We start from the raw sequence: 25,385 nt of genomic DNA, 5'->3' as shown, positions 1-25,385 counted from the left end.
TCACCTTTCTTGCTGGATTCGCTGCAAATAGAGAACTTCTTATAGAAATGGTTAATAAAATGGAAAAAAAACCCAAAATCCCCCATTCTATTGTTGAAAATTTGAACTACTGTTTTCTAGAACACTTCCAACCTATATAATCCTGCTGTCCAGATGCTTGTACTACAATCTTTATCAGACATTGAATTCAGGAATGATTAGAATTGTGATTCAAAGCTTTTGAAGGGTACAAGGTTGGAGAAATTGAAAGAACCGAGCAGGCAGAAAAAGAAAAATGTGGTTTATAGACAGGGCCGGCCCCACCATAAAGGCCAGTGACGCCGCCGCCTCGGGCGCAGGTCCCGGGGGGCGCCGTCAGGCTGGGAGGGAGGCGGGGCACCGCTCTGACGGTGCCCCGCCGCCCGACCAGTGCGCCCTGGCCTTGTGGCTCCCTCTTTCGCCGCCCGGGGAGGGGAGGAGGGATCGCCTCCTTCCCTCCCCGGGCGGCGAAGCCTGCTTCTTTCGCCGCCCGGGGAGGGGAGGAGGCGATCCCTCCTTCCCTCCCCGGGCGGCGAAGCCTGCTTCTTTCGCCGCCCGGGGAGGGGAGGAGGGATCGCCTCCTTCCCTCCCCGGGCGGCGAAGCCTGCTTCTTTCGCCGCCCGGGGAGGGGAGGAGGCGATCCCTCCTTCCCTCCCCGGGCGGCGAAGCCTGCTTCTTTCGCCGCCCGGGGAGGGGAGGAGGCGATCCCTCCTTCCCTCCCCGGGCGGCGAAGCCTGCTTCTTTCGCCGCCCGGGGAGGGGAGGAGGCGATCCCTCCTTCCCTCCCCGGGCGGCGAAGCCTGCTTCTTTCGCCGCCCGGGGAGGGGAGGAGGCGATCCCTCCTTCCCTCCCCGGGCGGCGAAGCCTGCTTCCTTCGCCGCCCGGGGAGGGGAGGAGGCGATCCCTCCTTCCCTCCCCGGGCGGCGAAGCCTGCTTCTTTCGCCGCCCGGGGAGGGGAGGAGGCGATCCCTCCTTCCCTCCCCGGGCGGCGAAGCCTGCTTCTTTCGCCGCCCGGGGAGGGGAGGAGGCGATCCCTCCTTCCCTCCCCGGGCGGCGAAGCCTGCTTCTTTCGCCGCCCGGGGAGGGGAGGAGGCGATCCCTCCTTCCCTCCCCGGGCGGCGAAGCCTGCTTCTTTCGCCGCTCGGGGAGGGGAGGAGGCGATCCCTCCTTCCCTCCCCGGGCGGCGAAGCCTGCTTCCTTCGCCGCCCGGGGAGGGGAGGAGGCGATCCCTCCTTCCCTCCCCGGGCGGCGAAGCCTGCTTCTTTCGCCGCCCGGGGAGGGGAGGAGGCGATCCCTCCTTCCCTCCCCGGGCGGCGAAGCCTGCTTCTTTCGCCGCCCGGGGAGGGGAGGAGGCGATCCCTCCTTCGCTCCCCGGGCGGCGAAGCCTGCTTCTTTCGCCGCCCGGGGAGGGGAGGAGGCGATCCCTCCTTCCCTCCCCGGGCGGCGAAGCCTGCTTCCTTCGCCGCCCGGGGAGGGGAGGAGGCGATCCCTCCTTCCCTCCCCGGGCGGCGAAGCCTGCTTCTTTCGCCGCCCGGGGAGGGGAGGAGGCGATCCCTCCTCCCCTCCCCGGGCGGCGAAGCCTCCCTCTTTCCAACCCTGGCCGCGCCTCCCACGCTGCGTGGGAGGCGGGGCCAGGGCGAATAGCATGGGAGGCGGGGCCAACCCTGGCCCCGCCTTCCACCCAGCGTGCCCTGGCCCCGCCTCCCACGCAGCGCGGGAGGCGGGGCCAGGGCACGCTGGTTGGGAGGCGGGGCCAGGGCGCAGGAGGCGGGGCCGGCGGGGGGCGCTTTTCAGCGCCCCCGCTTAATATTTAAATTTATCTCCGACCGGCCCTGTTTATAGACCTGACCTTAAAAAAACCCCAGGCCTCTGCATATTTGGGATTAGGCAACAAGCACATTTAAATCAAAGTGATGATAGTAGGATCATGTTAATTGATTAGTTCAACCAGGCTGTCCTGCAGGCAATTGTAATTGCAGCTCACTTAAGAGTCCTGAAAATACCAGATGTCATGTAACTCTATATGTTTCTCACATTTTCTAATGCAAAATAAAGCTTGGACTTGATGTTTCTGACAGGCACAGAAACAGGAGGTTGGTAATTAATGTTAGTATAAGTCTAAAAGGCAAAACAGCAACATGTAAGTCTAGTCAGTTTGCGAGTCTCAAATTATGAATCATGTTGGGAATATGCATTTACTTGTGTTAAGGCTGTGTTTTCCACTAGTTGGGTGGAAAATCTGGTATCCAAGATGAAACATGTCCACCACTCTTGGTTAGCATTAGAGCAAATGCAAAATATATACAGTATAGCACCAAGCTTTGGTTTTTATTGTGTGCCCACATAATGAAATGCTACCATATCTCTCTTTATTATTTTATAATCCAACCATTTCCTGTTCTACCCTAAAAGTTAGTTCACATCAAAAGGGCATTAATTAACATGAGGCCAATGCTGGAATGTGCTGAAGTGTACGTCACAAAGACCTGAAAGGAAAGTTGGGCAGGATAAGAGCCACTTAAACAGACTACTTTTATTTATCGTTTGTGGAAATGGAAAGTCCCCCCCCCCTTGCTGGCTTTATGTGATTAGTGCTTGTCTTCTTTACTGTTCCTGTAGTAACCTCCTGAGGTAAGAAGAAAGCAAACATCAACAGAGCTATGTGCAGAGTTCTTTAAAGGAGAAAGAAACATATTGTAATAAGCATTTTCTTGTGTAGTCTACGCTCCTCCCTGACATTCCCAGGAAGATAATTAATTTGTTTAATTACAGCTGAATTTGTCCTCATTACAAGGGAACCCATGCATCCTAGTACTAAGTAGACAGAATTGTGGTAGTGCAGCCAAGGTGAACTTACATCTAAATGAAATGTCTAATTTAAACTTTGCCTCCATCTCCTATCTTGTGAACATACATTTGTTTCATGAGAACATTGCTAGAAAAGGTTTGTTTCATTCATCAAAGTTCTCTCAGTCCTTCTGGAATTGGCTTTATTTGGACCTCAACTTTCTCATTTCCTTAGTTGTATGGCTTACCTTTGATCAGAGTGGTAAAGTAGCTGAGCTGCAGGGTTCCTGGGCTGTTATAGTATCTAGAGCACTGCTTCTTAAACTGTGAGTCCCGATCCAAAATGGGGTCCCCTTAGCTCAGTGTTGGGTTCACAGAAATTTGGCAACAGTAATAGGTTTCTGAATGCTACCTAGACATTTACACAAATCTGTTAGCAACAACGTACAGTGTTTACAATGGATTCTGTAGGAAATGTTTCAGCTGTACTTCATAAAAATGAAAAATTGCCAGTTTAGTAAGCAATGAAAATGCTGATTTATCAGCAAATGTTTAATAATATAGACATCATATATATCCAGGGCCGCAGAGAAATTTCTTGGGTGGAAAGGGGTTGGGAGTGGAAAAAGTTTAAGAAGCCCTGATCTAGAGAACAGAGAGTGTGCATATGTTCAAAGTGCACAGCTTGGCATCCAGATTTGGGTTTGGTTTGGTTACTGACCAGAGACTGATTGGTCTTCTCTTGTGTGCTGTGAGCAGGCACAGCATGGAACTCAGTTTAGGACACAATGGTAGCGTTGCATCATTTAATCATTTAATCATGCTACTACCGTATATACTAGAGTATAAGCCGACCCGAATATAAGCCGAGGCACCTAATTTTACCACAAAAACCTGGGAAAACATTGACTCAAGTATAAGCCGAGAGTTGTAAATTTCAGAAATAAAAATAGATACCAATAAAATTACATTAATTGAGGCATCAGTAGGTTAAATGTTTTTGAATATTTACATAAAGCTCAAATTTAAGATAAGACTGTCCAACTCTGATTAAATCATTATTCCCATCTTCTTCAATGTAAATGTGCTTATGTATCCTTTTAATAATAATAGAGTAAAATTATACATGTAATAATAATAATAATAAATACAGGAAAATAATAAATGTAATAATAAATAGAGTAAAATAATAAATGTAATAATAATAATAAGATCAGAGTGAAATAATAAATGTATTATTAATAATAAAAAATAGAGTAAAATAAATGTAATAGTAGCAACAATAATAGAGAAAAATAACAAATGTAATAATACCAATAATAATAGAGAAAAATAAATGTACCATATATTTTCGAGTATAAGCTGACCGAAATATAAGCCAACCAGGACCCTCACCCGAGTATAAGTCGAGGGGGGCCTTTTCAGTCTTAAAAAAGGGCTGAAAAGCTAGGCTTATACTCGAGTATATACAGTAGTTTAATAAGACGGTTAGGCCTGTTAACTTTCTGTACAGTCTGAAGTATCTAGACTTGAACATGCTTTTATTATTAGTGTAGACATTTTTATAAAGGTTTTTGTTCAAATAGTTTTTTTTTATAGCCAGACACTGTTTGTTCTGGGTGTTCTTTTTACAACCCTTATATTATCTTTCCAGGAAAATCTTCTAACTAGAAGGCAGGGTGTGTCAGTCTTAACAGGAAGGAGAAAGGCCTTTTCCTTGTAGCAGATGGAAAATTATCTGTCTTCATTGTTCTGTTTGCTACAGGGAGCTTCAAGGCAGCGGATGGTGGGACAATTCTGAAGCGCTACTCAGAGAATGAGGAGAAATGTTTTGAGCTGCTCATGAAAGATCCACTGCGCTCCTGCGTTCCTATCTTCCATGGTGTGGTGGAAAGAGACGGCGAGTCCTATATCCAACTGGACGACCTCCTAGTTAACTTTGAAGGACCTTGCGTAATGGACTGTAAAATGGGAATCAGGTGGGAGATATTAAAAAACATCAGCAAAAACATCTACCCTCTCATTCTGGGGTCTTTGCTTGATATCTGTGACTGAGATAACTTCTGAGCCAGAAAATTGGCACTGCAATTTTCTTGAGGATAGAAAGTAAAAACTGTAATGGGTAAGAAAAGCCACTGGGTATGTTGTCCGAGAAATTGTGGGATAATGTGCCAATCTCACATTATTTTAGAAGCTAGGAAATGTCAGGATCCTTTCACATAGCTGAATAAAATCCCACATTTTCTGCTTTGAACTGGAATATATGGCAGCGTGGACTCAGATAACCCAGTTCAAAGCAGATATTGTGGCATTTTCTACCTTGATATTCTGGGTTATATGGCTGTGTGGAAGGGCCTGCAGGCCTGCTTAGAACTTGCATGAGATAACACAAAGGAAACTTGGAGATCTTCAGGAAAGAAAGAAAGCCCACTTGAAACCCTATAGAGCTGCTGTCAGCCTGAATATCTCTGTTTATCCTTGATAGAAATCCAATTATGTAATCCTGTCTGGAGTCCTGTGTGCCCACTATTCCTGCGTACTTTCTTCAGACTCTTCTTTGTTGTCACCCAGAGTTAATGGGAGAACATCATTTCCAGACCTATCTTACCTTGGTCCCACTGAGATCTGACTTTGAATCTTGAATGCTGGTTGAGTCCATTGTTTGTAGATTTTGACTGGTTTGATTGACAGTTGAAATTTCTTCATCGGAATGGGGAGAAATCTTAGGCCGGTGCCACACAACAACAACAACAACAACAACAACAACAACACTTTATTTGTATTCTGCCCTATCTCCCCAGAGGGACAAAGGCCTTTAATCAACATCCAGTCAAGTTAAAAAAAAACCAGAGTGGGCACAGATTAGAGTCCATACACTTCCCCCCAAAACCCGTGCTTTTTTGGTGGGTGTCAAGATGCCCTGCCAGACCTTCTGGAAGGGCACCCAGACACAAAAGATCCCCCCCAAAAAAGGACTAAAAAGGAAAAAGTACTTACCTCGGGGACATTCTTATCAATGTGGCAAAAATGACAGATTAGACTTCAGCTTCATTCCCCATTCCTTGGAAAATGTGGACATCTTAATTTTTAGCTTTGTACAAAGTACTTTCTCTGTGATTGTTCTTTAGTGTCAGTTCAACAGTTATTTTCCATATCAAAAATATCCACCACTGAGGTGCTAGAGTATAGCAAACATAGCACTCTGGGTCTAAACATGTTTTCCATTTGTGATAAGGTTATTAATGTACTTGTTTTGGTCCCCATCTGCACGAGGAAGACCATTTTTTGCCCTTGAGTGAAATCATTTTCAAAGGTCAAGGCTTCTGATTCAGAGACATGTATAGAAGTAGCACAGACATTTTAGCTAGATCTGTTTAGCTAGATTTATTTATTCTATGTCATCGCATCTATTGCAATTACAGGAGAATCAAGGTCTTTCTGCAATTTTGACTAAGTACCAGGTAGTCTGTCCCCACACTTCATATTAGGATTAGGATGTTTGCAGAACTATTCTGCTCTTTATGGATGGTTGGCTGACTGGAAAAGAAAGTGATTGTTCAGAGTAATATTACATAACAATTAAACGGTCACTTTCAGAGTGCAGATTTGTAGTGTGGTGAGGCACCAGCACTTTTTGGCAGAGAAAACTAAAGACCTTGCAAAACTATTGAGCCTTGGCAATTGAAAGGGTGTCAAAGTTAAAAGCGTGGGACATTTCTTGTCTTCAGCTTGGCTGCTCTCACACTCTGTTGTAAAGATAAACAAACAAAAAAAAAAAGTCCAGGCTTTACCAAAATAATGAAGTAACTTCTGTAAGCTTTGTTATGAGTGTTCACTAATAATAATAATAATAATAATAATAATAATAATAATAATAACAACAACAACAACAACAACAACAACAACTTTATTTTTATATCCTGCCCCATCTCCCCGAAGGGACTCGGAGCGGCTTACATGGGGCCATACCCAACAACAATACAATAACAGCAATAAAACAATAAAACAAGGTCAGCAATAAAACAATGTCATATCAATAAAAACATAACATCAATGAACAGTTATAAAAGTCAGCGCACGGCATAAAATGGTTAAAAACAGGGCTAAAAACACGGAGCTGGGCCCAGAGGAAAAACTTCAGCGTGGTAGAGGTAGTTACACAATTTAAAATCAATAAAGTGCTAAATAATCGTGGCCAGGCAACCTAATATCACACTAAGATATTTTGATATTTCTGAAGTTTATATAGAAACATGTACTTTTCTGGCTTTCTCTGATCTCAGACACTCTGGGATTTGTATCTGGTGAGGCACCAATACTCTTTGCCAGAGAAGGCTAAAGACCTTGTAAAATTACAACTCTCAGGATTTCATAGTATTGAGTATTGAGTTAAAATGGTGCCAAACTGCATTCATTCTACAATGTAATACACTCTAAAATATTTGACACAAGAGTGTCGATGCATCCTCAGTCCCTCCATGATTCAGGATTCCATGATTCCTAGTTCAATACTCGGAAATTACAGGTATAGTTGAATTACTAATGTGAAACCAAAACAAAACAGAAATCCTAAATTGGTGGTTGAAATCATGTAGCTTTCAAAAGTTGTACTGCAGCTCCCATAAGCCCTGATCAGCATATCTAGAGGCAACCTGTAAAGAAAGCCCACCCTTGGAATTCTACGTATCAATGAAGTGCTCAGTGTCAGGTTATTTTTGCAGGACATATTTGGAAGAGGAGTTGACGAAAGCAAGAGAAAAACCGAAGCTACGTAAAGATATGTATAAGAAGATGATCGATGTGGACCCTCTGGCGCCCACTGCAGAGGAGAACACACAACATGCAGTGACCAAACCACGGTATATGCAGTGGAGGGAGACCATTAGCTCCAGTGCAAACTTGGGCTTCAGGATTGAGGGGATTAAGGTAAGACGTCCTCCAGTCCTTCCCTAGCTTTTCCTAGTTGCAACATATTTCCATTGTACAAGTCTTTTGAAGCACTAAGATATCTCTGTAGTAGACTAGAAGAATGAACAAAATAAGAATGAAGCAAATGGGAACTGTGGTGGTGGCTGGAAATTCTCAAGAAATCATCTGTATCTGTATCTACATGATTTATTGATATGAACTGGCACTCATTTGGATTTCCATATGGTATCTATTTCTTTGCCTGTAGTATACTGTTGAGTAAGGAGGAACAACATAAGTCACAGCTTGAAAATACTGAAATGTTTTAACTCTGATCTAATAAAATTATCCTCCACACTGGCGATGGTCCAGTCTGTCTTACTGATTTTTTTAAGTCCTAGAAAAATCAATTATTTAGTGATGTAATCCACCCACTGTTTGTTCTTTTCATAACCTATGTGAACACCACTAGTACAGATAGTAACTGACTGTTATTTCATAGTCATGCTCAAAATGTAGAGATACAGTAGATTTTGGACATGAAGGATACCATAAGCTCCTCACTAAAAAGTGTGCTTGGCCTTTTCTGTGTTTGATTTGGTCTGTTTTAGCCTTTTGCTGAGAGATAGGTTTGATAGGTAAGCGTTGGAAATGGAATGCAGAATGCTTTTCTCAAGTGCTACTGAGTGTTGAAATGGCCAAGGCAACAAGGCAGCAATTGTTTATGCTAAATTGTTTCCCATGCACTGGTTTCGCTGCCACACGGTCTAGTATAAGGGTGGTAATTGTGGGATCATCCAAATGTTGAGCAGTAACTCCTAGCAGCCATGGCCATGATAAATCTCTGAAAAGTATGCTAAGAGCTGTGGTTGAGCCATATTTGGAAAGCTGCACAATTCCCTCTCCAGTCTAGTATTTGAATGACTAAATAGTTAGACAATATATTGATCTTCTATATGATTTGTTGTGTTCAGGATGAAACAGCATTCGTCACTATTACACTATGTCACAAAATTTGAAAAAAAATCTGTTCCTGATTTGAAAGTGTTATTTCCTGTTTAATTGTGTGGTACTTACTTTGAAAGCACAGTAGTTGTACTCCAGAAACCTCATTTTTTTGTGGCTGAAGATAGTAATATTATTTCTTTCTGTTGTTTGTAATTTTCCTTAATGAATGTGAATGAAAGTTTAATGATATTTTCCACGTTTTTATGATAGATCCAACTAGGAAATGACATTTATAAGCCAGGAACAAAAATTATGTTACATAGTGTTATTATTTCAGATAAGTATTGTCTGTATCAATAAACCAATTCTTTGCCAAAATGCTATGCTTAAAATGTTTTTCTAGTCTACCCATGTGCCTCCCAATCACTTGTTGTTCATAAATCTGTCAGTCAATCAGTCAGTTAGTCAATCAATTAATCAAACAGTATAAAAATATGCACAGGTTAATGCCTAGATGGAATTGTTGTCAGCTTGGCATGGGCAACTGGAAACTTCATGTTTGCATTACTCCTTATTGAAGTTTGTAATGGCAACCATAAGGAAAGAACAATTTCTGGGTCAAGTTCCAGTCTGAAATGTCATTTCCTAACTGGAGGTTTGGGAAGTAATGAAGAGAGAAAGGAGCTATATTTAAAAAATAATATAGCAAAGTTGGATGAATGTGTTTGTTTTGGTTTAACAATACCGTATATTCTGTTTGCTTTAAAAAGTTGTTTTAAGGAAATTTTAGAAGCATTTTGACATAACTTTGTCAAATTATGTGCCTTTTCTCTAAACTAGTGTTTCTCAAACTGTGCTCCTCCGGGTGTTTTGGACTTCAGCTTCCAGAATTCCCAGCAAGTTTACCAGCTGTTAGGAATTGTGGGTGCTAAAGTCCGAAACATCTGGGCCCTTTCCACACAGCTGAATAAAATCCCATATTATCTGCTTTAAAATGAAATATATGACAGTGCGGACTCAGATAACCCAGTTCAAAGTAGTTATTGTGGGATTTTCTGCCTTGATATTCTGGGATATAGGGCTGTGTGGAAGAACCCCTAGAGAAGCGCAGTTTGAGAAACTCTGTTCTAAACCGTTCATGGCATTTGAAGGGTGAATGAGCAGCATGCATTTTCTGGTTGTGTAGGTGATAATGGTGATAAGAAGAAAAGATGCCACAGATTGTGGCAAAAGCTTAATGCCCAGATTACCTGCCCTACAGTATAAAACATAGGTTAAGGTAAAGGTTTTCCCCTGACATTAAGTCTAGTCGTGTCCGACTCTGGGAGTTGGTGCTCATCTCCATTCCTAAGCAAAAGAGTTGGCATTGTCCATGGAACACCTTTACCTTCCCACAGGAGCGGTATCTATTGATCTACTCACATTTGCATGTTTTCGAACTTCTAGATTGGCTAGCAGTGGGAGCTCACCCTGCTCCCCAGATATGAACCACTGACCTTTCGGTCAGCAAGTTCAGCAGCTCAGTGGTTTAACTTGCTGTGCCATCAGAGTATAATGAAAATATAATTAAACCATCAATAACATTAAAACAATTTAAAAATTGCCTTACAAAATAAAAGTAGCTCAAAACAGAACATAAAGCCCTTTCCTTAATAAATGATCAGTGCCTGAAAACGTGCCAAAATAAAATGGAAAAACTGTCTTGGCTTGCTGATGGAAAAGCAATATGGGAGGATCCAATCTAGCTTTTAGAAAGAGACTTCCAGAGCCTAGGAATAATAACTGAGAAGGCCCTCTCTTCCATTTTCACCTCTTGTGCCTGTGAGAATAGCAGGGCTGAAAGAAGGGCTTTCCCCAAAATTTCCAGGGCTCAGCCTGGCTTAGATGGGAAAACACAGTCCTTTTGATATCCTGGATTTGAGTTATTTAGGGCTTTATAAGTGATAATGATCACACTGAGTTGTTCCCAAATAAAAAATGGTAACAAGGGAGTGTGGTCTCCTCATAACCAGCTCTGTTAGCAATCTGGAATAGTGAAGCTTCCTATCACTCTTTAAAAATAGCCCTTTATAGAACACAATACAATAAAGGGAATGAGCTGTAACTAAGCATTTCGTAATTCTGGGGTCAATCCCCACAGTGATCCTGGTTCTTCGGGCTCCTTTCCAACCTCCCATGTCATTTTGACATGCCAGGCGCTCTGGACGGGGGTGGGTGGGGTTGAGCATACTGGCATGCCCCTGAGATAAGTTTAGGGGGAAAATGGGGGGGCGGTGGGGGGCTGGATACCTTCCGGATCAACTTCTGGTTGAGCTGGGAGGGCATGTAGCCACGCTCCCCCCCCCCCCCCCCACAAGGGAAAACCTGGGTTTGGAGGTGGGGACTAAATCCCGGGAGGAAGTGGGATATAATATCCCAGTTCCTCCTGGGATTTAGTCATGTATAAAAAGGTAAAGGTTTCCCCTGACATTAAGTCCATTCATGTCTGGCTCTGGGAGTTGGTGCTCATCTCCATTTCTAAGCCGAAGAGCCGGCGTTGTCCGTAGACACCTCCAAGGTCATGTGGCCGGCATGACTGCATGGAGTGCCGTTACCTTCCCACCGGAGCGGTACCTATTGATCTACTCACATTGGCATGTTTTCGAACTGCTAGGTTAGCAGAAGCTGGAGCTAACAGCGGCCACTCACCTTTCGATCAGTTTAGCAGCTCAGTGCTTTAACACACTTCGCCACCGGGACTCCTTAGTCATGTATATCAGTCATGAAATGTGTATACGTGGTATTTTCTGTTATGTTCCTGCATTTCCCCAATGTTCTAAAAGGAGAGAACATTCACAGACCTATTTGGAAAATGATGGGATATAAATAAAATAATAAAACCTGAAAGCCTTTTTGAGTGGGGTTGAGTTGGTAAAGGTAGCATGCAAATAAATCAACCATTTCAAATGGGAGTATGTGCTTTCTCCCCATAACTATGGGTGTTGTGTCAGGCATGGATGTTGGTGGAAAAATGTAAAGGATGCCGTCAGATTTTCTCCTCTAGTAATTGTTAAGCGGGTGTCACAGACCACACAGCTAGTGTGCCATCTGGTAGCAGCCTGAAAGGATCCTTTCTCCGTGTTCACAGGCATGCAGGAGTACATCACTTCAGAGTTTTCTGAGATTTCTCTGCCTACGATGTACACTGCAGTTGCATAACTTTCTCATGTCTTGTCAGCCTGTATGCACTTGTGCTTGAGCCTGGCCCACACATTTGGAGCAGAAGCACTGGATGAGACGCTACCGAAAAAATTAGCATGAGCTTGTCACGCAGTTCTTGAATTCAGCTGAAATATAATTGTATAACTGTGATAAACAGATTTCACTGTGCATGATGCTACCAACCCAGGCTGAATTTCATTCAGTTTTAGGAAGGTTTTTTTGAATTCTTTAATTGATAGAAGCACTGATTTCAGAACATAGTGCTCTTTCCACAAGTGCGGAATTCATTCATTGTATTCCTCCCCACTCACCTTGTTTACAGTGTAGGTTGGATTCACTTAGTCATACTTAATAATTGGACTTAATTTAATCATGCTGAGTTTAAGTCCCTCAGATTTCAATTGTTTTGTGTAAGATTTGCCAAATCTGGCTCTGACCCAAAGCATATTACTTCTCAAATGGCATGAATATATCACAGAGAATTATTTACAGTAGGCCCTTGTATTACACAAGAGACCAGGACCCTTCCTGTCTCTTGCATGTTTTTGAACTTCTATTTTTTCTTGCCTGAAATGAAAGATGTTTTCTGTCTTGGGCTTCCAGGCAAGGCATGTCATAGAATCTCACAGGAGAACCCAGCAATGCCTAGAAAAATGTTATCTCAAGTCCTCTAATGTGATTCTATAGCCAACTTCTGGTGGAATTTAGTTGTAATGCAATGCATCTTGGAGGCATCAGGTTGAGGAGAGTTATTTTATTTACTTATTTATTATCAGTTACAAGTTGGGGTTCGAGAACTTGGGTGATAAAGCAGAGAACACCTGCTCCTACACCCTCCCGCAATGTATTGCACAGATAGGACTTTGGTGTCTTTAGGCACAGTATTGCACTGACGAAGACTTTTACAAATAGTATGCCTGAATACCCTAAAGGTACCAAATTCCATCTGATCTTGAAAACCAAGCAGGGTTAGTACTTGGATGGTAGATCCCCAATGCATACTAGGTGCTGCAGAGGATGGTACTGACAAAGCCACCTCTGAGTATTCCTTTCCTAAGAAAACTCAGTGGAATTCATCATGTGTCAACAGGTGATCTGACGATGCATACATATATACACATAGCAGTGAATAGTTATATTTATTGATATGGTTTACTTACATTTCGATAAAAGACATCCATCTTGAAATAAATTTAAATCACCTGTTTCAAGTTCACTTTCTCAGTCTTCAGAAACTTGAGCTTCTACCTTTTTTGTCATCCCCCTATATATAACAACTGACTTTATTCCTCTTCCTTCTCTTTATAATTTGCAGAAGGCTGATGGGAGTTGCAATACCAACTTTAAGACAACCAAGACATGGGAGCAAGTTTTCCAAGTTTTTATGGAATTCATTAAAGAAGATACAGCTATATTGGTAAGCCAAACATAGATGTTTAATGCCATCCTCTTGAGCCTTGCTTTGGCTGCTTAATTAAAGCTTCCAAAGGAGAAAATGGATATGTGGCTGAAGAAGGCATCAGTGCTTTTTTTTAAATATAGGAACCTGCATTGTCACCATTTTCTTTGTAATAGCTTGTTGGTGGTGGAGGAAAACAGCTCCCATCTTTATTTGAAATGTCTCAGTCCTAGATATATTAGGTACAATCTTGTCTAAGCTTTTGGTTGTGGCACAACACCAGGATTTATAGGATTACCTTTGTCATTTAGATCTATTTTAGAGTGACATCGGCTTGATTTTAGATGAAACAGACTCTTTTTTAAAACCTTGCTAGATGACCTGTTTCCAAGAACTAAATGAGGAGTGGATTTCTGTTATTTTATTGGATCTTTGAAGTGTTTTTTTGTATTATTATCTATAGCATCTTTCTTGATCACCTGAAAGAATTGGGATAAGAAGGTCGTATTTTGTGTTGGTTTCAATCTTATGTAAAACGCAGGTTCAAGAGGTACTGCTGGGATTCATATTTAAGAGAACTCCTACTTGTTTCTTTGACTGCAAGGCCTATATAATCAATCATAAAGGGTTACATTCTCCATGAACCACTGCAAGAAGCTGTCCAGATAACTGGAGTACTGTGTTGTCTGTATGATGATGGCATGCAAATCTCCTATCTGTTCTTTCCATTTGATTACTGGAAGGCAGTGGAAACCCTGAACTTATACCCAGGAGCTATGATGGACTGAGTGTAAGCTAGCAAGCTGAGACCTAATCCACGCAAGACAGAAGTGTTTATAAGCAGGTAGGAAAGCAGATCCGAGAATGGATGTTCTGCCTGTGAAGGGATAGCAGTTCACTTGAAGGACCTGGCTTTGTTCCTGGGTGGTCAGTTTGAACTTTGGCCAGGAATGCCTTTTCATAATTTCAGTTGGTGTGCCAGTTTTTGGCTCTTCCTGGAATCAATAGATCTGGCTGCTTTGATTGCATCCCCTTTTATCTGTTGGACTTATTTTGAAAAGTAATACTGCAAGGAATTACTATTTTGCAAGAGATGAATAGCAGTTAAATATTAGCAATTTACTGTTCTATAGATTTTGGGATTTGCATTGATGTTCCTGCCAGACGGCCTCTCAAATTATCCACCCATCTGTATGACCATAAAATATTAAGTAACCCACCCCTCCTTTTTAACAGAAAAAATATTTGAGACGTCTGTATGAAATTCGTGGTATCCTTGAGTCTTCTGAGTTCTTCAGACGGCATGAGGTGAGTATGAGTGAAAGCTTTTGAATTCAGTGCAGTAAAGACTCAAGCAACTTCATCAGTTGTTACCATTTCCATTGATAGGAAGCACTGACAATAGCCTTGACAAAATGATGGCTATGTAAGGTGCATGAACGCAACTGTAAATGCAGCTGATTCCAATTATTTTCTCAGAGGCAAGTTACCTCTTATTAAATCAGTTTATAAAGCCCTACCTCAACTTAGTATCAACTTACTATTTTTCTCAGTCTTGAAACTAGGTCTGAGTCCATAGTAGAAACCTGCTATGCAACCAAAGGCCATGACCCAACATGTGCCTGTAGCTTGCATCTGTGTATCCTCCCACTGCCTCTCAAATGTCAGATCTCAGGAGGGGTTCCTGCTGTTGCGAATTCAAGATAGATAGAGAGAGGTGATTGGTTGTGTAGGGGAGCAAACAACTTGGTTGTGTAGGGAAGATAAACAAAAGTGTACCATCAAGGTGAGTGAAATTGACTTTCCTTTCTTCCAGAAGGTCAGAGCAGTAAAATCTTCATGGTCTGAATAGTCTGTACGATACGTGTTCAGGCCTAGGTGGTGGGGTTAAGTGTTTGTAAAATGTTCATTATTTTGTATTCTTTTCACACTGTAGGTTGTTAATTATTTAATTAAAAAAACAAATAAAAATAAATACATACGAACAAATTGAGTGTACATTCCCTTTCCTCCCTAGCAGTGTGCTACTGGAGCAACAGTTCTTAGGATGTCAACCCAAGAACCCTCCTTGGGTTGACAGCTGCTTGGTGATGGGAGGTTTCTGGATGGAGTGCAAAAGGCAAGTGAATAGTCTTCTGCATCCTGTCCAAAATGAGGCATACAGATTTTCATGCATTTGGCTGCATGTATTTGATTAATATTAAATCCTTTGACCACAAAAGTCAAACCTGATTCAGAAACTTGGCAAGCAAGGGTTGTCATTCTCATGTAAAAAACCTGTGATTGGTTGTAGGACTTTTGTTACAGAGAGGCCACTCATATATGCTTCTCTAACTGGCATGTTGGCTACTAGGTTTATGAAGAGCAAGCTAATAGTAGAATCTGCAAATTCTTACACATCACATTGGTATTTCTCTACCCTTCTCTTTGCAGGTAATCGGAAGTTCACTGCTATTTGTGCATGATGATAGTGGGCATGCCAATGTTTGGCTTATTGATTTTGGAAAGACTACTCTTCTCTCAGATGGACAGACCCTGGATCACAGGATCGCATGGGAAGAAGGGAACCGGGAAGATGGATACTTATTTGGACTGGACAATTTGATTGACATCTTAGCAAGTATCTTGGACAGATGAGAGGAACTGACTCAAGTTCATGAAATGACTGCTCCTTAAGTTTTATTTTTTTTTCATAATCAATCCCTCTGCTAGAGGTTAAGCCTTTTAAAACTTGCCATACTCTGGGGACACAAGAACCTAGGATGCTGCTGGAGAAAGAAATAGAAGTGTAGAGCCCCCATGCAGTGATCTGGAATGCAACTGGATGGATTCAGTTTTATGGAACTACAGAATGAATCTTGAATATTTACACATTGGATCGGGACCAAGTCATTGGTTCACTCTTGAACCAAATCATTCTAGATTGCCTTTTAGCAACTTGGAATAAATGTTGCTTGCCTCAAGTGAGACAGAAGAGACCAGATCTCTTCTGGGGAGGAGTCGTCTTCAAAATTAATAGACAGGCTTCTTTTCTATTTCTCACCCCATACAAAGAGATGTCCATATTCCAGGGGTTTCCTTGAAATACCTTTTAGAAATGTAAGGCCTTCAAGCTTTCATTTTAAAGTAATAACAATAATAGCAATTTGGTTCCTATAGTGCAGGAAATTTTGAAAATGTACATAAAATGCTGCTCAGCCTTCAGAAACCAAAAGGCACTTGGGGCTTCTACTAGCCAATTCAAGTGTATATTTACCCTTATTCTTCTCGCACCCCTTCTGGTCTTCCCAGCCTATCTTCCCCTCCCAATCTGTTTTCTCTCCCTGTCCCCTCTCATGCCTAGTTTTTCTATTCCCCTTGCCAAAATAATGTGCATTTTGCCAGTTGCAGAAACAATCCCTGCTCTAAATGTTTTATGCAAATCCAGCCTGTAGTCTTGCCCACAAAATTGCAGTCTAAAGAAATCCATGCAAAAGGTGTGAATTTGCATGGCTTTGTACTGTGCTCAGAGTTGGTTTGATTGAATATCCATTTCCTTTGCTTATATCAACCTGGGGAGTTCTACGTAAATATCATCAGCTGTCATACCTTGAAAAAAGGCTAAAAATGGGAGAATTGAGTCTGCATTTGATTTTGCACTAGTGCCTCCATATTTTCATCTGTGACTCTTGTTATAACCTGCTGGATTTTTAATTGTGTTATGCAAGAAATGCTACACATTCCAGGAAGAAAGCATCAGTGTGCTTTGAAAGTGGCTTAGAACAATTTTAGAGAAGCTTGTGCTGGCCCAGAAATGACCTCTTTTTGCCAGCTGGCATTGCACCTGAATGTCTGAACATCTGAAGGATTACATCTTACTGGCTTAGTTGAGCTAGTGAAGGTAGTACTGACGCATGTAGTTTACACTGAAATGTTTCATGTTCAAGGAATCAGAATGCCAATTTTGTTGCTTGGTGTAAAAGTTTGTTTAGCTTTGACTGATTCCAGACCTGTTGCTTCTACATGAATATATTGGCAGAGTAAAAAGAAATAGTTCTCTTTCTAAAGAGAGAGAAAGAGAGATACACTGAAGACTTGAAACAGAAGGTGCTAGGTACTTTGTTTGGGAAAGTATTAAGATCTACTTAGTGTATCAGTTGAATGTGGAATTTCTACAGCAACCACATATTTTTGCAGCAACAAATCAGTTGTGAAAGTGATGGCTTATGTGACAGAAAATACTGTAATTTTCATCCTTTTCTTCTATGAGATAGCAAGGCTTAAAGTTACTAACAAAAAGTATCTTGGATTGATCTTACAGAACATTTTTTCTTATGTTTTGCAGCCTAGCCATAAAGTTTCATTAATCATGTGATGCATAATGAAACATTTGCACTATTAGTGACTATAATCTGATTTCCATATGTGAGCACCTGAAGTTCTTAATAGTCTGGATGGCAAAGTTGCGAAGAGGGCGGCCTTTATGGGCACCTCATGCAGACTCTGCTTTAATGATCTGGGTAATTTTGCACAATCCAGCGTGTTGCTTGTTACAACTTTACAGGGCCTGAGTATCCCTATCACACTTTATACACTAATGCCCATAGCTGTTAGTTTTCATATTTGTTTTTCATTGTGCAAATATGGGTAGTAAAGGAAAATAGCCCATTACATCACCCTCCTTATAAGACCTTGGTTAGAAATTTGTCTGGCCCTCCAGGTTTTGATGAAGTGAAACTTCTAGCATTCCTCACCACAAGTTATGCTTAATAGAACTAATGGGAGTTGTAATTCAGCATCTGGAGAACTATATGTTTCCCAAATCTCTCCTTCAGTTATTAGTATAATAGAATTTTAGACCATCTACTCCAACCCCAAATACACATTTACAGTACTCCTGAAATGTGTCTATCTAACTTTGGTCAAAGTGCTCCAAAGAAGAAGTACCCATCACCCTCCAAAGTACTTTATTCCACTGTTGAACAGTTCTTAAAGTAAAGAAATTGACATCTCTTTTTTTAATACCTTGAATCCTGCTTTGTGTTCTAGTCTCCGGAGCAGCATGGCTTCCCTTCAGATTTTTCTGAAAGGTTATTTATCACACCATTTCTCAATCTTCTGTTCTTCAAGCTAAACATATACAAATCCCTAAGTTGTTCCTTATGTAAGAATTGGCCATCTTGTACTGTGACACTTGTTTGGTGTCAGTTGTCACAAAACTAGTTCCAGCAGTGACAGTAGCAACCATGTGTGTTGCTGCCTCTGCACAGACTACAGAAAAGTTGGCTGAGGTTGGGCAGGAGCAGTGACTCTCTCTTGATTTGATGCCATTTTTGGTGCCAGGCTTTAGGAGGCTGTAACACAGTTGGAAGAGACTGCTTGAGTTGACTGTCCCATCAGGCATTTTTTCAGCTGCTTTACCATAGCTAGGGTTAACCCATAGGATTTAAGCCTAAAGTGCAGTAACTTGAAAAAAATCTCCATAGCTATGGCAACGGGGTTTGTAATTCCATGTAGCAGAGATAGGGAATATGTGACCCTACATTTCTTGTGTGGATTGCAGCTCCTATGATTTCTGACCATTTGGTATGCCAGTGTAGTGCTGGTGGGAGATGCATCCATCAACAGTTACAGGGCCTCATTTCTCTAAAGCAGAGCTAAGTAACCCAGCGTCCTTCATATGTTTTGAACTACATGATCCCCGACCATGCTGATCAGGATGTGAGTTATAGTCCAAACTATAGGAAGAGTGCCAGGCTGCCTACTGCTATCATAGAAAATATAAAAATGTGGAACTTTATTTTAAAAATGGTTTCATCTTTTACCTTCAGTGACGAAAGTATGAAAGACCTATTATACTGTTTAATTCCATGAATTATACTTCAGTGATGGGGAATCATGCTTCAAATGGTTGTGGACTTTAGCCACAACACTATTTTTTTGTAACCAGATAAAAAGCCTTGTCTTATTTGTAGAGGATGTTGCTCTGAACACTACATTGCAAACAACTGTATAGGCATCTTAACTGTATAGGTTGAGAAGTTTAATAGTTCCAGTTCAATAAAAATTTCACTGAAGACTTGTCAATTCAATTTTTATATGGGAGATCCTTGTGTCTTTGGGATATATTCCTTTCTTCCTTTGATATTACATAAAATATTAAATTCATGCACATTAAAGATACTAATAGTATCTGCTTGGATATGAGTGATGACTGATTAATTATATAGGGATCACAGCCTATCTACTAATCTACTATCTAATGCTGGGAGATAGTCAAGGATTGTCTCCAATTCAAAACCTCAGCCTCCGAGAATAATATTCCCTCACGCTTACAGCAGAAGAAGAAATTATTAGATTTTCTCTTCCAACCAATGTGATCCTGGTAATTTTCAGCTCCCACCCTCATGGATATTCCTGGTATTTTAATAAGCATTTAAAATGTATAAGGAGGTGCAATCCAATGGCCCATATTTTCCTTTGTTATCAAATAACTACGTTGTTTTGTTGCAAGGCATCTGATGTATTGGCAAACTGATTGGTTATCTGGATCAAAAAGAGTGCAGAGAATTGGCACTGCTGATGGATAAAGTTGCAAGAATTATTGTTTAGGAACATTTGTCAGTACTTTGTGAATACCTAATGGTGGATGCATCAACAAGTCTGAAGGCAAATGTTACAGTAAGGGTCACCACATAACCTCCAGTGTATGCAAGTCAGAAAGGCAGTAGGAGTTGAAACTTGCAGAGCATGACACTCCTACGTACATACTTTCCAAGCAGACATGAAGTAAAAGTGCATTTCTAAGGGTGTTACCTAGAATGACCCCACTCCAATGCCAGTTGGGTACCTGCCTCTACGCATGAATGGCACAAGGGAGTCTGGGAAGAGGAAACTGAGCAAGTGGGGAGAATATAGTGACTTTCAAACACCTGCATCCCTGCTGCAGTATGAAAAGAAGGGCCCCCTTTTTTTCATGATAGTTATTTTATTTCAATGTTTACACATCCCAGAAAATCAGGGAGGGAAAGCATTTACTTAATTTCAAGATAATGCTAGAAAATAGTATATCAGTGTAGCTTCTTAAAGGATTTATTCTGCCTCAGTTAGCTCAGTGCATCCTTCAGAAGCAAAATAATGAGCCTACCCTTCTCCAGGCATTCACAGTACCATTGGTCATAAATAATTGTGTTACAGCCAGACAATGATGAACTCCTGAGATAGAGGTCTTTTTATTCCTGAAAGTTAGATATTGTTTTAAAGTGGAAGTACTCCTTCATAGTGACCATGCTTCATATTGCCTCCAGATATGCAAATCCTGTTTGCCAGCGATTACAATGGTACAAGAGTAATAGCAGCTGCAAGCTATGCTGGACTGTGACTTCCAGAATCATATGGCGCAGGGAATTCTGGAAGCTGTATTCCAACAAAGCTGGAGAGCGGTTGAAGGGAGAAGGCTGCCATATTCAAAAGGAACTAATCTCTTCCAGACCACTTAAAACTAATGGACAGTATCAAGGATAAAACCTAACGTTTTAGTGTGACAAAATGCAGATAGTGCATTGGCAAACTCTCCAAAATAAGTAGATTAGAAGCTTTCATTTTTTTATTGAACATAGATGGTATCCCTCTATTGTTATAACCCCAGAGTGGTCAACAGAAAAGTCTGGGCAGCTTGTTAGGATGTGTTTATTTCAGCATTGCAAATATAGAAGTATACATCTTGTCTGGATTGACATTGCATAGAAGCAGACTTATTATTCACAAACGGAACAGTGATCCCAAAGGGCAAGATGGCAACCACTATTGCCATTGTTAGAGGTAAGTGCCGCTTGAAAGCAATTCATGTAAGTACAAAAATGGTGAAGATGCTGAGATCGCTTAGTTTTATCATGAGGTGTATGGTTTCTCTGTGCTGTTGCAGAAAGGATTTAAAAGTAAATGGGTGGATCACATCAAATAGAACGTTTTTTTTAAAGTAGAAGACCAGCCAAAGATGTGATGGATTCAAGATGTCCATATAAAGCACACTTCTAGAGAAAGACATAGGGCATAAAAAAGAAGGAAGATTGGGAGGAAAGAAAATGACTTGCAGGGATGCTGTGGTAATCAAGTTGTTAGAAGGAAATGCATCAAGGGAAGCCCAAAAATTCAAACTCCATATTATTGTATACATTTTGCTATCAAGCCTCCATTCTAAAATGTGTTTTACAAAAGCAATCAACTTAGATTACACAGCTATAATATGAAAATATGGGGAACTATTAGCCAGGGCTGTATCTTAAATAACTTACATTGGGAAATGATTTTTATTAATTCAGCATCACTAAGAGAGGCAAGGTGGTGAAGATGAGGTTCAAGAGTGCCCACAACTTGACTAGTGGTCAGTATCATTTCAGCTTCATCCTGAACCAATATGTGACTGTGATCCTATTTGATTCTTTTGTTATATTTGGACCTGAGTCAATGCTCTCTAAGTGTGTCAGTGAAGTGGTGGAAGATCTTTACATCTGCACAGTGACAATGGTACATAAATACAAGTATGCATATTTATACTTTAGACTAAACCATAAAGCAGTCTGAAACAAATAATCTTAACTCAATGCAATGATTAGAAACGACTCATGAGAGAACAATTGGAACACAACGTAAAAATTCCCTGTTTTGGTAGTTGTAGAGCAGTTCATACAAAATTGGTTCAACAAAGTTTTTAAAAACTCTTGACTTGAAAATCTGTCACATTCCTGTCATAAGAGGCCTGTAGTACTAAAGTTCAATCCTTAGGATTCCAGTGGATTTTGTTTTCAGGGCAATTCTAGAAGGGCAGAAAGAGCTCTAAGGTGGAAAACTAAATCCAAAACTGGTTAGCTCACAGTAGTAGAACATGGGAGTGGGATCTCTCGCATTGGTTCCAAGGTCAGGTGTTTCTCCATCACCAATAAAAATATGTGTTGCAGAAAGGTGAAGGTTTGGTACCTGACCCATTTAAAACCCCTCTATGTCCAGGACATACTCCTCCTCCTTTTTGCTGTTTTCATCATTGGCACACCCTTAGCAAAGGTGGTGGAGGTTCCATGTTTAGAGTGAGAAGGGTTGTGTGGTGCAAGATATGTTTTGCTTACAGATCTGCTGGGTGGGAGAACTCACAATAGCATACCTTTCCAGGGACTGTAGACCTGTGTCCTAAATGTACTCAAGAGTGTAACCAAATGGTCTAATGTTTGGGTCAATGGGTGTGTGAGAAGGAAAATTGAGTTGGTCAAAAGTATATTCTGGTGAAGTGAGATAATAATATGACTCTGTTAGGGATATAAAATACCCGCTTCTATGTGTTGACTGCATGAATAGGAATTCTAAGCTTGGGGGGGGGGGGGGAGATAAAATATTGCAGCAAAACTTGCAAAGACTTTCACAACTTCATAGTTTCATTTTGTAATAATGGTGTGTACTTTTCTATGTGAATATGATTCTTACTGTAAGTTCTTCTTCTTCTTCTTCTTCTTGTTCTTCTTTTTCTACAGATGTGGTATATCCTCTATATTGTTTATTTTCAGAATTAGCCATCTTAACATCTTTCAGTACAGAAAAAGGGAAGGTATCTTGTGGCACCTTTAAGACCAACCAAATTATTTCAACAGAAACTCTTTTGGGCTACAGTCCATTTCTTCAGACACATAGAAGCTGTGGTAAATGAGTTAGTCTTGAAGATAACACATGGCACTTCTCTTTGCTTTTAGAACAAGCACTGCTGAGGCTACTGAGCTAAACAATCTGCTGATGTAAACATCTAAAAACTCAAACAGGTTTCCATCTGCAGAAAGACCTGGTAGTGTAAAGAAGTCATTTGTAATTCTTTTTAGAAAAATGGGAAAGCTTTGTTGTTTTTCTACCACCAGCCTTACCCCACAATGTGCTGAAGTAGATAGTGATGGTTTCCTGGTATCCTTTCATCCATCTACTCTGAAGCTTGGCATGCTAAAAGTAAGTAGTAGATATCTGCTAGACATGATTAGCAGACATTTGTTAGTAACACAAATACAATTACCAGCCTTTTTAAAGATGTCAGATGACACCTACAAAGAATAAAAATGTTTCTTGGTGGCCTTGCCTCAAATAATGGTCTTTATCATATTTCACCTTAGAAGAGCTTTGAATTTAAATATATATAAGTTTAAATTCCTGAATGTTAAATTCCTGAATATATATCCTGAATGTTCAGTTTATCAAACAATTACTACAAGAGTGTGAATTACTACTATTGAACAGTGCTTTTTTAAAACACAAACAAACCCAGAGTTCCTTGTAAATTTATTAAAAGAAAAAAAATCCTGTTTACTCTATGCAATGCATCAAAGGGTATTCCCGAGACCTCCAGGGCCAGACTTTTAAAAATGAACTAGATTGTGGTGCAAAGCAGCATTCAGTAATGGAAACAAGATGATATCAATTCCACTTTCCTCTTAAAATAAAGACACTTTAGTTTCCTACGTTTTAATGCTTTTTCTGAAGAACACAAATATTTTATATGCATTCCTCAAACTTTGGATCTTCCATTGTGAAAATATTGGTCATTCCTTGTTGTACCTATAGCTTTCAGTCATTGTATCCAATGCAAACCCAGTTTATTTTTATCTTATTCACTAAATCAGACTTAATAATCACCTGGAAGTACAATATTTTACAGACCATTGGGCTATAGCAGTAACTCATGGTTTTGCCAGTTCTGACCTCTTGTGGTAGGGATAATTTTTCACTGGAGGTGACTGGTTGTGACTGCCTCCATAGACCATTAGCAAGGACCTAATTACATCCTGTAACTACAAACAATAGCTTAATAGGTTGGATCAACTTTTATAATTTTGAAATACTTCATTGGGTAGTCATAGTGCTGGCAGCTAGAGCAAAACAACATTAATCCATTTGTTTCTTAAATGTGGAGTGTGGGAGGAACAGTTGGAATGAAGGAAGGGGAGAGACAACAAAAAACAGGCATTTTCATTGCTGTTCCAGACATAATCACTCCCAGAGCGAAGGCCTGACTCTTTGGAAGAGTGTCCCCTATTACACAGGTGTGACGCTCAGATCATCAGACAAGGAGAGGCCAGAATCTCTCTCTCTTGAGGTTTTCTCTGGCTTTGAGAAAAGTGTGCCGTCTCTATGCAGACTGGCACTCCTCAAAACCATGGCTGACTCTGCTGCCAAAGGTGAAGGCCTATTTGCTTCATAGCAGAGGTCATCATAAGCATAATTCACATTGCCACAGGGAAAATTCTGTAGCTTCACCAGTTCAATCCCACCAATATCAATATGAGGTGAATGGTTCTGGCTTGGAGATGAAGGTGATGCTCGAGAACTAGGAGAAGAACTGCAGTTCCCATCAAACCCGGAATCTTCTCGTTCCTGTGTTGAATTGAGTTTGGAACTAGGACCAGGTTGGCAAGTGTTCTCCAAGACCCAGGACCCATATGTTGGATTCCAAAGGTTTTTGGTTTTGTTCTTCAACTTCTGCTTTGGCTGACTTGTGGAATCCAGTTTTGGGTCTATGGTTGACTGAGCCCAAACCTCACTGCTGGAATCACTGGTGACAGGCAGGCTCGGTCCTCTGCCTATCCAGTTACCAAGGTTCTCAACTAGCAACTCTTGTGGACATTGCCCATATTTGTTCCCTGAATTATGGTCTTCCAGTGTTCTGGGGTTTGTCTGAGGTGCACAGGTAGGGTTCCCCAGGAAAGGAACCATGCCAGTGGAACTATTTGGATGCAGTACAGTGCTTCCTTCATCATCTGGTGTTGGGCTGCATTCAATGGGCAGCTCTGTATTGATCACATCAGGGTCCTGGAAAACAAGCATTTCAGTTCATTCTTCCCTCTCTGGAAGCAAATTTGTTTGATTTCCCAAATTCTATCCAATTAAATCTGACATGTAGACATGACTGAGCTACAAGTTACCTGGCGAGGACTGGAGATGTGACAGTGGTGCATATGTGTATGTGATGAATGTTCCCCTGCCTGCAATGCTCCAGGAAGAGAACTCCATTCCTTGGACTTAATGGTTTCATGGGGCATCCCCTTTAGAAGGCCGCGCTTATAACTTAACGGTGAAGCCCTCAAATCATAATGTTCCTCCTCCTACTGCTACTGCAAGCT

General features: G+C 41.1%; 2 protein-coding genes across 4 annotated transcripts in view; one reads left to right on the top strand and one right to left on the bottom strand.

Annotated features, from left to right (window-relative positions):
- Positions 1-19,316, top strand: part of itpka (inositol-trisphosphate 3-kinase A) — a 77,598-nt gene extending 58,282 nt beyond the window's left edge. Inside the window, exons 3-8 of one of the 2 annotated variants that reach the window (XM_062968157.1) lie at positions 4,570-4,783; positions 7,526-7,730; positions 13,177-13,278; positions 14,497-14,568; positions 15,278-15,379; positions 15,694-15,831. In XM_062968157.1, coding sequence (XP_062824227.1) covers positions 4,570-4,783; positions 7,526-7,730; positions 13,177-13,278; positions 14,497-14,568; positions 15,278-15,337 — 653 coding nt within the window. In that variant the 3' untranslated portion in view covers positions 15,338-15,379; positions 15,694-15,831. Of the gene's footprint in view, positions 1-4,569; positions 4,784-7,525; positions 7,731-13,176; positions 13,279-14,496; positions 14,569-15,277; positions 15,380-15,693 lie in introns of both variants that reach the window. The other variant, XM_062968156.1, reaches the window with a different exon arrangement.
- A 1,596-nt stretch (positions 19,317-20,912) lies between these two features.
- The window catches only part of ltk (leukocyte receptor tyrosine kinase), a 149,229-nt gene continuing 144,756 nt past the window's right edge, over positions 20,913-25,385 (bottom strand). For both annotated transcript variants that reach the window (XM_062968154.1, XM_008104363.3), the window contains exon 29: positions 20,913-25,074. In XM_062968154.1, the coding sequence (XP_062824224.1) occupies positions 24,301-25,074 (774 nt within the window). In that variant the 3' untranslated portion in view covers positions 20,913-24,300. The remainder of the gene's footprint in view (positions 25,075-25,385) is intronic.

The sequence above is a fragment of the Anolis carolinensis genome, chromosome 1, assembly GCF_035594765.1.
Source record: "Anolis carolinensis isolate JA03-04 chromosome 1, rAnoCar3.1.pri, whole genome shotgun sequence".
Taxonomy (NCBI): Eukaryota; Metazoa; Chordata; class Lepidosauria; order Squamata; family Dactyloidae; genus Anolis; species Anolis carolinensis.
Note: the sequence above shows the minus strand (reverse complement) of the source record. Positions and strands in the feature narration are given on the sequence as shown.